Genomic DNA, 15000 nt, shown 5'->3' on the forward strand with positions numbered 1-15000 from the left:
GGAGTGTCCAGCTGGGATTGGGTGAAGGCACACCAGCAAGAACCATGGATGATAAAGGTGATCGAAGGCAGAATGGAGAGCACAATGTGTCACAAACAAGCAGGAAACGGAAAAAGAAACAGAGAGGGAGAGAGAGAGAGAGAGAGAGAAAGAAGAAGAAAAAGAAGAAAGAAGAGAACAGATAGAACATGGCGGGAAAAGTTCGATCACGAACAGCTGGTTTCGGATGTACTAAGGTGATGGCCGCCTAGAGCAGACCGGTTCCTTCACGCCTCTAAGTGTTCGTTGGTCCGACTAGAGCTAGGGCCACTACTGGGATGTACGCTTGACTATGTTTACCGTGGTAGTGTCATTGTCCGTGCTGGAGGAGGCAATGGAAGTGTCCGATATCAGTGTGAGGCTGTCGATCGCGGATGTAAGGCTGCTAGAGGGATCCGGACTGCCGAGCGGACTCGTCACCCCTTCCGTGACTGATGGAAGTAGCGATTCGTTGGAAGATTGCCTACACGAGGATTGAAAAGAGGCGCTATTAGTCGTACTATAGTTGCAAGCCATCGAAATTCCATCAACGAATGTTTTAGCACATATGTCCTATCCTCCAATCCTGTTAATTCCTAACTTCTCGAACCCTTCCTGGCCTGAATGAAGCAGATGATCGTGCGCGCAACCAAATCATACCTTATAGTGTTACAGATTTGTTCCGTTCGGCAAGTTTGAATTGACTGGAACAGGCAGAAATATTGGATCTTTATTTTTTGTAAATACCACAAGCAATACTCACTTCAAAGGAAGCTTGCTTTTCGGAAGTGCGAAAGAACTATTGGACGTGCCCGAAATCAACTTATCAACCAACATCCTATCTAGAGTATTCTACAATCATGTTCTGTGGGTCAGCAGCATGCGTATACGCAATGCTTATCTATTGTTAGAGCCGCTACGCCTACGGAGGAACTTCAAACGAAGTACCGCTAACAATCCGGTGCACCGCAACCAACATGTGTCACTAGCTATGCCGCTAAGCTCTCAACACCACAGTGTACGTGCTGTTAGCACTCTTCTACTTACCGCTCGGAGGTATGGTAATCACCCGGGGCCGAATTGGAGCGCCCGGAACGACAGAATCGTTCCAACCGCGAACCACCAGCCTGCGGTGCCCGACCGGAGATACCTTTGGTGAAGGGATTCTGGAACGAGTGCTTCTTTAGCATCGTCTTGATGAGAATCAGTGTGTCCAGCTTGGGGATGCTCTTGACCACGCTGTTCATATCCTCGTCGCTGATCTGCACCAACCGACAGTTCTCCTCCTCCGTGGGCAACCGGACCGCACCGTTCTTCGTCAGCCACGGGTGCTCCTTGATCTGGGGCAACGTGATACGCTGCTGTGGATCCTTATCGAGCATGCGACCGATGAGATCGCGCAGCTCATCACTGATCGTACTGGTCGGTGGATACTCGAGCGGATCGCACTTGATCTTCTCGTACACACCGGGCACCGAGGTGGCAATAAACGGTACGTTGCCGTGCACCAGCGAGTACAGGGTTGCACCGAGTGCCCAAATGTCCGCCGCCTTACCATTGTAGAAGTGCTGACCCGGTAGCAGCGTTTCGGGGGCCCGAAAGGCGGGCGTTCCCGCCGTCGAACCATTGTTCATGGCCGCATCCTCGCCGAGAAACTCGTTGCAAACACCGAGATCGGCCACCTTCACGCTGCCCACATCCGACAGCAGCAGATTGGCCGGTTTTAGGTCACCATGAATGATGCGCTGATAGTGCACTGTCATTGCACGGGATGGGGTTTTGGAGTGGGGTCAGCAGGAAACCGGGCCAGTACACGAACGCCAGAAAAGAAAAAGATTCCGGAAATCGGAAGTTCCAATTAAGTTTCGTAATCGGATCGTGAGTGCTGATTGTTTAGCGAGCGTGATTCAGCCGGGGCTCCGGTGCAGCAAAAGATGGCCCGGAAGCAGGGAAGCTAGTAGCGAGTACTTACGATATTCGACTCCCAGCAGCACGTCCCGAAACACATTCCAGGCACGTTCCTCGCTCAGCGGAGTATCGGTTGGGATGCTTAGGACTTCACCCTGCTGTACCAGCTCGAACACGAGGTAGAGTGAGTCCTCCAGCGGATCGTCCAACACTTCCACCAGCTTCACCACGTTTGGATGGTCCAACTGCGGGGCGCCGGAGAAACGAATGGCACAGGGGGTGGTTAGCGGATGATGGAAAACCGGGCAAACCGGGTGCACATAACACATTATACCTTCTTGAGCACCGCAATCTCACGGTAGACGCGATCCAGGGGTGACGTTCCACGCTTTGGTCCCCGGCGCATCAGTCCCGCCTTTCGCAGGAGCTTCCGCTTCGAGAGGATTTTCATGGCGTAGTGCGTCGAGTCTTCCTCCGAGTACGCCAGCTTCACCAGTCCGTACGAGCCCTGCGGAGAACCACGAAAGTTGAACCGATTAATTAGGTTTGGGTGTAAATCTTTCTTCTCTTTCAATTGAATTTTGCCAGCAGTGCAAGCGAGCTGATGACCGTAATCGCACCGATTGGTCGCAGCACACTCGAAGCTTAGTGTGGAGCTCAGAAGAACTTATCGGATGCTATGGCGTCCCAGGCAAACCGCTGGCAAGCGTCTCGTCTTCTGACGACGCAAACTGCTAGTGAAGTCAAAGTTTTGTGGCCAGCAATCAAGGGACGAGTCAGGATGTCAGTCAGCATTATGGGTGAGGTTAGTAATTGTGTTATCCAAAGTGATAATCTTCTACAGTTTTACTCGTTGCTACGGACTAGAGCATTGACTTTAACAATTCATAAGCAAAGGAGTACAAGCGAATGCTTGTTCGTTATTTTCAATTTTTGGAGCAGCGTTGGAGGAGCGTTAACAGCTTTGGACTCGAATGGTCAGAATATTGTTTCACTAAAGCGAAATGCAAAACATTATACAACGTATTAATCAAAGGTCAACGAGTTTATTGTTCTGAATAAGTCGAACTTTCTATCGGGGTTTCACAAGATGAAATTCCGATTGCTAAGACGAAATACGAGAGAAAATCTATTGCTGTTGCGTTACCATAACATGAATATCGTTCTATTCCGTCAAAGGAACATAGACAAACACAGATCAAAGGATTGAACACTGTTTTAGGAAATATAACTAGACTTAAATCACACTCAAAATTTTTGCATCGTTCGTAGTTCGGAATTTAAAAAAATCCATTCGTCACGCTTGCATCTTTGACAATGCATCAATCCTGGGGGGGTATTTTTATAGTTATTACGGGGCATAAACTCAACGGCAAACTGCGAAACAAATCAACATGCTGCTGATGTTGATTTCGGTTGATTGATTCGAATGAACCTCTCGACCACGCTCTAAGGGCACACTCACCTGACCAATCTGATCCAGCAACTTGTACTGGTTGAGCTGCAAAAAGCTGCCCGACTGCTCGATCGATACGCGGCGTGACTCACGGAGCGGTGTCCGGCGCCGGCCACTACGCGGACTGCCGTACGGACTGTTGTAGGGGCTGTACGGTACGTTCGGGTAGATGGGTCGTGTCGTCTGATCGAGGGTCTGCAGCTTGGGCAGAACGCAACTTCCACGCAACCCGGGCGCCCCGCTGCCACTACCGGACGCACTGATCTCGAGCTGCGACTCGGACCGATTGGAAGCCTCCAGCATGTCGTCGTTATCTGCCAAATCGAGGGATTGAGTTTTGGGAAGGATTTTAATGTGCTGCGTCATGAAGCGGGCACTGTGCGGCCGGTACGAGCCGGCCACGCTAGCGGCCACTCCCGTTCCACCGCTTGCCATCACAGAACCGTGATGATGGTAGGTTTGGTAATGCTGCTGATAGCTATGTAATGGCGGTTTTGCCGAACGTCCCGTCACCACTACGTTGCTGTTAGTAGCGTTAGTACTGATGGTGGTGGTAGTCGAGGTGGTGGTAGTGGTGGTGGTAGACGAACTATGGAAGCAGGCAGAGGATGAAGGGATACTGTGAATGATGGACACGGAAGGACGCTGCTGCATCGCGCAACGTTCGTTCTCCCCACGACGATCATCGATGTACGGTTCGCTAACGGACACGGAAGGCAGGGTAACGGTTGGTTCCGGGTGGTGGTGGTGGTGGTACGTATCACAGGATGGTAGTTCGGACCTCACACAGGGCTCCGGTTCATGCTGATCGGTCAGGTTAGTATGGAATGGGTTGACGGCACCGGGATGATCGCTGACAGTTATCATTGGGTGGTCTTGGTGAGTAGCGGAAGGGGTGATGATGTCAGACGCCAGGGGCACAGGTTCACCGTCACCGGGAGAACAACTGGACACGCTGGTAGGAAGGCTGGTATTACTACTACTGCTGGTTGTTATGGCGGCCACAGCGGTGGCAGCGGCAGCCGCTGCCGCCGCTGCAGTCATCGCGACCGCCGCTACGGCTGCGGCGGTGGCCGAGTGAAAGTGTGTCGCACCTTGGCCATGTCCCATCATCCGACCTCCGTCCGGCGGCTCGGTTCGAATGATTACCGGCTGCGGTACGCTAGTCGATACCCGGACCACATCGGCCAACCCACGTGCCATGCTTGCCACGGGTTCGTCCGAGGGATCACCGTCACCGGCGACGACGGAACCACTCGTACCCATGTTCCGGCAACTATGGCTATGATTAACGAACTGACTGCTCTTCTGCACGCTGTCCACGCAACGAACCGTCGCCGTTGGCGATGTTGGTGACGTTGGCGTTTCCCTTCTTCGACTGTCGTCGTCGTCGGGCGGCGCGCGATAACCTGACGTGGCGTGCGAAGTGGTTTGCGATTTGCGGGCGGATGAAGATGAGCGAGTGATGTTGTTTAGACATTTCATGCTAGTACTGTTGTTATTGCTGCTGCTGTTGCCCCTGCTATTACTGTCATTCGTCGCATGGCCGTCCTCGCCCGTGATTGCTATCGGCACTACGATAAGCTCCTCCGCACCGTCCTTCACGCCGTCCTCGTGCTGCCTATCAACGTCACCGAGGCCGGTACGATCGGTTACGGTGACGACGACCGGTCCGGTGGTGCCGTCGTCGATGGTATCTGCAGAAGACGTCGAACGTCCCGGTATCGTTGCCGTCGACTCGATGCTCACTTCGGACTGCACCGTGGGGGACATTTCGTGTGGGAGCTGTGCGCTATAGCTGGCCATAGCAGTTGGCTCCTGGCTGCGATGGGACGATGAGAAAGGATAGGAGATACCAACGATGTAGTCAATTCCGCTCTCTTGACACGTTGTGTCGAAGATGATCTTACCCAAAGGAGGAAACAGTTGCATCCGGCGATGTACAGTGACAGTGGCTACTGGTTTGATCATTCCAATGGCGCGATCGTATCGTTTCTGGAAGCAAAAAATAAAAGGGATGACGAAAACTCATTAATATAAGTTGACCGATAGACCACGAGACGAACTATCACGCAATCACGCTAGGATAGGCGGGAAAGCGGGATAATTGTTTTAACGGAATCTAATTTGTGTTTGCCAATTTGCACAATCTGTGCCCGCCCCCCCCCCCCCCCCCCCCCCGGGGGAAGGGTGCTGTTATAGAGCAAAGAAAAAAGGGCAAAGAAGAACAAATACCGGTCTCGGTGATTTCGCTGCATCTCAGTAAATACTCCTACAGCTTCACAAAAAGGCGCATCAGGACGAGTGCCATTAATTGAATTCATTAACGATGGAAGACCGCGTCCTCTAAAGGTCGATTCGTTCGTTCTTTGTCCTTTAGTCGTAAGACCTAGAGCAGGACGTGCACAGTGTTTGGATGAAGATTGCAATCGAGCAAATAACATAATTAGATAGTCCAATTTGATTTGCTAATTCTTATCGTTTCGTGTTTGCTCTCTGGTTATTGCGTATAAGCTTGCCAGATGCTGCACTTTTGGGTAAATTCGGATTCAAAACTGAAACTAACGGAAACGATGACGATGATGCATAATACTTTTCCACAGGTAGTTTGTGAACTAAGTTTGTGAACATCAATATTTCGAAACGAATACTATTGATGTTTCTAGAATTTCCCGGTTATTTCTATTCCATCCATAATTCTGATATTGGTTTGCTTTGATTTGTGCGAATAAAATTTTGCTATTATTTCAATTTGCAGTCTTCGTGATGGAAGATATAGAATATGTTTTATTTTTTTCATATTTCTTTTTGCTCGTTATTTATGCAGTAAGTAACGACCAGAACCTAACATACTGCACTCTCTGGACAAACATATGCTATTGCTTTCTACGGCAATGATTGTATATATTTAAACCACCCTTTTTCAGACATCTCAGTTGATGGAAAAGTAGATTTATGATCGAAAGACAACGATCAAACGAGATTCAAACCCATTCGATAGAGTGTGAGATGTTCCCGGAACCATTAAATGAAATCGCCCAAACATGAATTATAGCGCAATTAAATTATGGCCATCCTTAATGGTGCCCGAATACACCCGAACCATGCTCCACATGCTTGGTGGTCTACAGATGCCACGAGCTCACAACGCGTGCCTTATGAAATGAACTTTGAAGCAGTGCTGGCAAAGTGATGCTGATGCTGCGTTGTGACATGCGAGATGAAAAGCCTAGGCTGATAGACGGCTCACGATTGCTACCGTGGGCTGTTTGTCCGCACATATGGCTCTCCGCGCGCGCGTGCGAGTCCTTTCCGAGAAGCAGCAGCAATAATGCTTGGCTCAAAGGGAAAACCCAATGAAGTACGGTTGTAGGACAAGGGAGTGCGTTCGTGTGTTTGCTCAATAAAAAAAGCGCCGTCGAAATCGGGTAAACCGTGCACGAAACCTCAATCATGGTCGATGGTCGACGGGGGAACGTTCGCCAAACGAGCTTCCGGTGATAAAATGAAATCACTTGTGACATGCTGAAGGGCCAATGCTAAGAAATCAATCTGCTTACCTAGCAGCTAACCTTGTTCTGCACGAATCTATTAATCTGATTCTGAAAAAACCCGGGTTCATTACTTGAAAGGTCACCGTGATGCACTTCCTACAGGGCAGATACAGATTACCGATGAAAGGATAATCCGCCTGATCACCAACCCTCTTGGTAGTGCTGCATCTCCTCCATTTGAGGGCACGAGTTACATACTTTGAAGCCATCGCATGAACAACTGGAGCTAAGGGGAAGATTTAAAATTAAAATTATGATTGGAAAAAAGGGTTCGATACAGGTGACCCTTCCGGATGCCTTAGTGAGTCATTTGTGCATCCTGCACAAATAGAACATAACAGGTCGATGCATGCCGGGCTGGAAAGCTGGAAATTGCAGTTTGCAGTTTACAAAGAAGGCAGTGCTACAGTGATCGATCGTCAGGCTGTCAGATCGGAGCATACACTTCATTGGCGTCAGTAAACGACGCTTCCAGCTCAGTAGGCTTCCGATGCACCCTTCTTTGCTATCAGGCACCTGTCACTCACTTCCACTAAGGTCACCGCTAAAGTTCGCCATTCGCCTTTGATAGTATCGCTTGGATTACAAAACCAATCTCGACCTCCGGCATCAGTTCACAGATCCTTTAATCAATCTCTGCTCGAATGGAGCGTAACCGTAATTAGAGAGTTTCACGGTCCGCTAAGCCTCCAGCAATCGCTCGAACATCGTCCGGCCAGTGACGCTCTAACGTGTGTGCGACATCCTCTTCCTGTCCGACGACAGCTCGGTCCAAATGCCCCAGCCAAAGAAAAGGATCTTTAATCTGCGAAATAGAAATAAATTGGCCAGCAGGCATTTCGGAGAGGAGTGCATTCCAATTCCAATTTGCAGCACCGGCAGTGCTTTTTTGTCCCTTTTACTGTACCGGCTTTTACTGTCCCTTTTACTGTAGCGATTGGTTTCGCGTTCAGGGTGGATAGTACTATATATCCTCCAGGGGTAGTCGCGGTTGATGTTTTCATTAGCGGAATAATGTTGTGTTGAGTGTGCGATCGAGAGTACTCCCGATTGGCAGTCGTATGAATCAGCCGCCAGCATGGCAGTTAAACGTGGTAAGGAGTGTTCGCTGTTTGAACAACTGTTAACCGACCGCCATTCGCTGTTCTGCGTCTTCCAGTAATTGTTCTATGATATTCTGCAACGTATCTGTGTTGTTTAGACTAGTTTTGCTAGCGACCTATAGGTCGTTTGTACACAATTTGACCGTAACCTGAACTCACATGAACAAGAATGCATCTGACATGTCCATCGGTGCAATTTCAACTCGTAGTCGAGATGGTAAAATAACACCGCAGATTCCAATGATGCGTTCGAACGGATCAACATCAAAACAACACCAGATATTGAAATTTCACCAAAGGCTTTTGTTGTGATGAGCGCAAAATTGGATTCGCTATCGGACGGCAAACCGTGAAACGTTCCCAAACCGAACTTGGCCAGTCAATCAACCGCAAACCGATTGGTATGCATCTGCACTGGCATCGAAAGCGAAATTAGATTGCGCGTAACCGAGCGCTATGATTGCATTCGGCCGCTGCACTCTGTCACCAGCAATGCAACCCTCGAAACACATCCATTTCACTGAAGTGCAATGGTGGAAAACATTATTCACCTGTGTCCGCCAGTGGCTGTGAGTACGAACTGACAGGTAGTATCATGGATCGCGTGCGAATAAATATGGAAGCCGATTGCAAAACATAAAACACGAAACATTAATTTAATATTCATTTCGCAACGACTTTATGTATGTTTACTCTTGAATAACCGAAATGGATATTGATTTTGGCATGTTTAAACCAGCACCAAATGATTACCATAAGCTGTTTCATAACTCGCAAATGGAAAACGAAAGGAAACGCGATGCCTGTTATTGAAATTTTGTTTTTTTTTTTGCGCTGTCATGGAGATCCAATATTTGATGAAACCAATAAAAAAATATCAAAACGATGTACAGTGTTTCGCAACAATTGAAAAACGATTTCGATACCGGTTATGAACATGTTTCGATATTTATTATAAACTAGCTGCCCCGACAGACTTCGTACTGTCTTTGATGGGTCGTGGGTTTATCGTAAACAGAAACTTGAAAATTTCAGTAGATATTATTTTATTTATTCCATCATTTGGTCGTATTCGATTTATCAATGAACCAAATCAATAGTTAGGTCTGTTAGTGATTTTGGGAATAGAGATGCGACGTGATTGTAAATATGAACTGGAAAGTTAAAATGATGCTTGAGTTTAAAGGCTTTGCCTTTCGGGCTAAGTGATGTCATTTGGGACCACGAATTATATTTTCCCAAGTTTTTTTTTATAAAATACTTTGACTTTAGTGTTCGGTTTGCACATAGCTCGTTAAGTTCAAATGGTGGTATGGGTCAACAACATTACAATACGACACATTTGATCAATTTTTCCGGTATTCAGCCTACGATGATTTACATAGTCACATGGTAGATCATAACTAAAAGCACCGCACTTCAAATTTATTCAAACGTCAATCGATCAGATCGAGGGTCTTTCTTCTCTCTCGGACATTCTGGGTAATCATTCCAATCGCAAGCCGTTCCTGATAGATATGTTGGTATTGTTTTCTATTACTATTCGGTTACTGCTCCTTTATATGTTTGTGCATGCAATTCCGATCGTTTACCATTCATAACCCGCTACGTTGAAAATCGTCAATGATAAGAGGCACGTAAATCAATAATCAAAAATTAATATAATTTTTGATCAATTCAAATACTTCACAACTGAATGAGTTTTTATAATTATTTCAAGTAAATTGACTTGTGAAACTTAAAGCAACTTCTTGATTAACTAATGACTTGATTGAACTTAAGAAATTGTTAAGAAAATTAAAACCAACAGTAGACACACCAATAAAAAATGGTAACGATTTCTGCAGCGTTGCCGATCCCATTGTTATCATTCCACCGCAGGCTCTCTCTCTCTCTCTCTCTCTCTCTCTCTCTCTCTCTCTCTCTCTCTCTCTCTCTCTCTATCGCTTTCTCTCTCTCTCTCTCTCTCTCTCTCTCTCTATCGCTTTCTCTCTCTCTCTCTCTCTCTCTCTCTCCTTTTCTCTCTCTCTCGTTCTTCCATTGTTTTTATTCGCAACTATATAACTTTCCCACCCATCACTCTGCTCTGCAAGATGTACGGAATGGAGGGTGGTGGTGGTGGTTAGGTGAAAGAAGCACTTTAAAGGATATTAAATAAAACCAACCTATTTAGAGACCATCAAAACCTAGGAAACGATACCCATATTGCCCTGGGACGTATTTTAAGGATTGGGGTTGTATGGAAGCTCCCCTTTCCCCTCATCCGATGTAGACCAAATTTTGTCCCATAGTTTCTCAGATGACCATCAACAATTGTGCAAGTTTTAATGGTATTCGGTTCATAACTTGCGGAGTAATGAATGTTTTTAACAATCAAGTGTTAGAGAAGGGCATGAAGGAAGGTAGCGGGGGGTTTCTAACCATGCCTATAGCACTCACCGGCCCCAAAAACCCCCATATACCAAATTTGGAGTCAATCGGTCCAGTAGTTTCGGAGTCTATACCGGACATCCGGACAGACACATTCATTTTTATATATATAGATTTTATATGAATTCATTTTTTCATATTAAGCAGCTTGATTAATTGAACAACCAGCGACATCCTCTCCTGCAATGTCGAGAGCTGTATAAACAGTAATTAACATGAGCTGTTTACCGGCTACGTCAATTCTTCATACCAAGCTAATGATTATTCAAACTTCAATAAGATCATCAAAGCATGGATTTTGCGCAAAATTGAGCCCATTGGAGCGTGTATAATGGCACCGTATTCATGGTAATCAACGAGATGATTAAGTGCAATCATACACAGCGATGCACTCAAAGTCAAGAGGCTAGCCATACTTCATCTCACCCAGCTTGCGCTCATGTTCAATAGGGTTATGGTTTTGAAATTCGTATGCTGAGTATGGTTACACAAAAGCGAAGCTCATTTCCCTGTTAATGCCCGAGTGTTAACCTTCGGGATTTTTGACATTACAGCATAAACTTCTACACAATGCCGATGGGGAAGCACTGGGACTCAATCAAAGTTCCTATATTATAGCTCGGGTTGGTATCCAAGTACCTACATAAAGGGGAAGGGCAGATGCAGGGGGTTGGTGTCTTGTGGCGGATCCATTTGACGAAGTGATTGCCAGCACACACTGGTTGACATCATGGTGTGCTCATGGATCTCTCTTGGATGTCACTGGGTGTCATTTACAAAGTCCGGTTTCAAACGGTTTGCTCTCCAACCCGAAATGATCCGAGTCCATGCGATCCCGTAAAGTTAACTCGGTCACATCCCTTGAGTGAAATCAGAAGCCGACAAGCAGCCGGAGGGGGGAAACGGCGGTTCGCTCGGAAGAATGCAGATAAAGTTTGTCAATCCGACGATGTGCCGGATCACTTTCAGTGCCGAACGACTGGACTGCTTCTCGGAAAAGAGAATGAAATTACGATGCTGCCCTCGGAGGCAGCTTGTAAAACTATCCTCAAACTGCAATATTTGAGATGCAGGACCGTAGCTAGCCTGCTGCTCGCATGGTGGTTGATATTGCTGGGCACTGTAAAGGAATCTGTTGACCTATTTATGCTAGCTAAAGGCTAATCACAAGTGTGTTACTCGTTCAAAACACACGCCGTCGCGAGTGCTCAGTGAGGTATTTCTGGGAAAGTTCTCTAACATGTTTGTACAACACAAACTCGGTGTTTGCTCACCACAGCCACAAGGACTCAAGCGAACGCAGAAGCCTCTTTGAAGAGCATGCCTCTCAGTAATCAAACCGTGAGTTGATCCGTATAAATAAAAATCCAAAATCGTTTTCGAACGTTAACCGAGATGATTTTATCTGGTAAACAACCGATAGTCACAGCTTCCACCAAGGATTGGACATCATTCGGTCCTGCTGTGCTGATGGAGCGTTCCGTTTATTCTCTTTTTTTAATCTCCAATCTCGCCGAGTTTTCATCGGCACCCTGCATCGGGAAGCGTAAACGATGGTTGAAGGCATTCCGGAAGGTGGAGTCAACTTTCAAGCACTCCGGACAGGACGCAACGACCACCTCCATCAAGGTCTGACCTTTTATGCTTTTTCACAGTTTCTGACCGATAGCCTCTCGCCCACTCGACGTGGATAGAGTCTACAATTTGCACACCGCGCTAACGCTGGCATCGGATGAGAAGGCGTTTCATCGGAGGCGAAGATGGAACGATTCCCCGTCACAATCTAGCGCTAGCTGCTGTGAAAACAAACTGCCCGCCCTGCGGTGATGCCTGTTTGATAAAGTTCCGGCGTTCCGAACTGTCGGTATAATAATTTTATTACCGCTTGACCCTTGTCAGGCGCGCTTCCGTTGACCACATAATGAGCAACATGTCAAGGACGCTGGACAATGAAGTGAAGGGACCGCGAACGAATGGTTGGCCGGACGAGGGAGAGCCCGATACCGCGACGGCGTTGTTAGCTGCGGCACTAATTTCCAATCCTAATTGAAACAATAAACAAGATGATGACCACCGGTATTCAGTCTCGTCGTCCGCGTGCTCCCGGTAGAATTGGGCTTCAAATGAGTTTTTTATTAGTTACTACATTGTTCCTGTTGAATTTTTAATTTCTACACCATCGCCGAGGACCGCTGGGAGCTTTATGTACAGCATTCGGAGGCACCTCTGCTCAAATGTGGTTTAAGCGTACCAGCCGGAATTACTGGGTTGAATTCAATTGCGCTCTATTTGTTTTAATGCGAAAACATGAGTATTCCCTCCGATTGAAGTGAAACTCTAAATGATTACCTCATTAGTTTATTCTGCCTTCGTAATATGCTTTTTATGTTATCAAATTAATGGCATTTGTTTATATACATTACATTTGGACCTATTCGCACAAACATTAAAGTGCTAGGGAATATAAATATGGAGATTGAAAGTTATGCGTCCAAAGAAGCTTTTCAGTTTGCTCTTGACATACAACGGTTTTTACTGTTTAGTCGCATAAATTGATATAGTACCCATCGCAGAGTACTAACGTCCAAAATAAACAATATCGCTTTTCATACTGAGACAATTATAGTAAATAGTGGATCAGTATAAAAAATATCAACAAGAACAACAACAACAACAGTCGCCCCAAATCCAGCTCAGTTGCCTCTGTCAACCTAGATTCATGAAATCAGTGGTAAAACTCTTGCTTAACCTATTCCATGACGAGCATTTCGAGTTGCTGCGTAATTATTTACCATTAATTTTCCTCGTCGCTCCGTAGTGCGAAATCCGCAGAGCTGACCTGTACCCCCAGCTTGCTCCATTGCGTATGACATTACATATTTTCATTTCTGCCGCGCACCAATCAGGGCTACAAAATGTACGGAATCAGCAAATTATGTTTCACTTATTAAAATAGATTGCGATAGGGCGACGATGGTGGACGGGCGCTTCGTTCCGGTTTCTTCAGTTCTCTGCCCCGAGGAAGGGACTGAAATGACTTTCTCCTTTCCTTGTACCATAGTCCCTTTCCTCCCACTCACAATGCTTCACGTGCTGCAATCCAGCAACCTTGAGCGTCCTTTAACCCCAGAAAAGGCAGGCTGTCACCTACAATGTGAATCATGAATGGTGAGCGAAGGAAAATTGCAAAACCCCTAACCATGTTTTCCGCCCTTTTGTTTCTGCTACTTCTCAGCACTTTGCTTCAGTCACTTCCGTCATTTTGCATCGTTCTTCATCTGTTTCGTGGGTTTTTTTCTTCTTCTCTCGTTCGGCTTCTTCCATTATGATCGTTTTATTTTCTTTTCCTTTCACGGCCACATCAATCAGAAATAATTTTCCCGTTTCCCAGCGGGATCGACACGCACCGACTGCCACGGGCGACCATGGATGGTGGTGTGACCTCTGCTAGTAACGTCCATAGCTTCTAGCTTTTCATCTGTATGCTTTTGACTTGCAGAACAGGTAATTTGTGTTGGCGTGTTCTGTATTCGGATTTTGTTAGTCACCTTCCTTCATTTACACGTCACGGCTCGTAGGTCTTGAATGCTTCGAAAATTCAATTTCCAACTGAAATCGTTGCAATTGTTCGATGTGCTTCGAAAAGAATATCCGAGAAGCTTGATTGCTGAATTTCGAGTTCATTTTCGCAAACAACTCCGATAACGACATATGAAAGTTTTTTTTTTTTGAATGAGAAATCAATAAGCCTCAATTAGATGGCCAAGCGAACACGAACGAACGAGTGGTGCAAGACAATCATTGATTATGCAAAAGAGTGTTGGCCACTAGTCGGAAAAGGAAACAACTACCAGGGAATCATTTCCTATTTGCCTCTGTTTGGTATTCACGTTCTTTAACCATTCTTCATAGAAAAATAATACGCGACTCCAGGATAGAAGGCATAGCCCTCTCTAATTTCTTGGCATTCTCATTGGCACACCGCTCATTTTTCAAAGGAAGCGAGCAAAGCGTAATCAACCAGTTGGCATAGGCACATCCTCTGGAAGGGAGTGAACTTATTGATATCAATTAGAATTCATTCTCTACGAAGTAGAAGTTGGCATGCGATGAAAAACTCGTTCTGGTTTGCCAAACATGGAGTCAGACTGCGTGCCGAGTTGAAATAAATGAACTCATAGTTTTTAATTAGTCTACTCCAGCAAAGCATTGGAAGGTAGCGTATATTTTTGGAGGATAAAGAAATTCTGTATTTTCCTTTAAATCTTGGTAGATGTTAAATACATCAACACAAGTCAGTCAAGTATGAAGTGTTTAAAAATAGCTAAATATTTCTGAGTAACATTACTGGTTCTTTGATAAGTAATTAAGTCTTTGAATACCATGCGCCTCCATCTAAATCGAACAGTGTCCTAGTTGTTTTTAAACTATTAACCAGTGAATTCCTAGTTGTTTTTAAACTATTAACCACTGGATACAATAAATTTACATTCGAAAGCAATTGTTACTTTAATAAGCACATCGAGCAGTA

General features: G+C 46.0%; 1 protein-coding gene across 1 annotated transcript in view; it reads right to left on the reverse strand.

The window, feature by feature from the left end:
* Positions 1 to 15000, reverse strand: part of LOC125951971 (uncharacterized) — an 83179-nt gene that overhangs the window by 5022 nt on the left and 63157 nt on the right. Inside the window, exons 3-9 of the mRNA XM_049681132.1 lie at positions 5293 to 5377; positions 4477 to 5204; positions 3392 to 3696; positions 2261 to 2434; positions 1991 to 2171; positions 1066 to 1774; positions 311 to 502 (exon numbers count right to left, since the gene is read on the reverse strand). Coding sequence (XP_049537089.1) covers positions 311 to 502; positions 1066 to 1774; positions 1991 to 2171; positions 2261 to 2434; positions 3392 to 3696; positions 4477 to 5204; positions 5293 to 5377 — 2374 coding nt within the window. The remainder of the gene's footprint in view (positions 1 to 310; positions 503 to 1065; positions 1775 to 1990; positions 2172 to 2260; positions 2435 to 3391; positions 3697 to 4476; positions 5205 to 5292; positions 5378 to 15000) is intronic.

The sequence above is a fragment of the Anopheles darlingi genome, chromosome 2 (assembly GCF_943734745.1).
Source record: "Anopheles darlingi chromosome 2, idAnoDarlMG_H_01, whole genome shotgun sequence".
NCBI classification, from domain to species: Eukaryota; Metazoa; Arthropoda; class Insecta; order Diptera; family Culicidae; genus Anopheles; species Anopheles darlingi.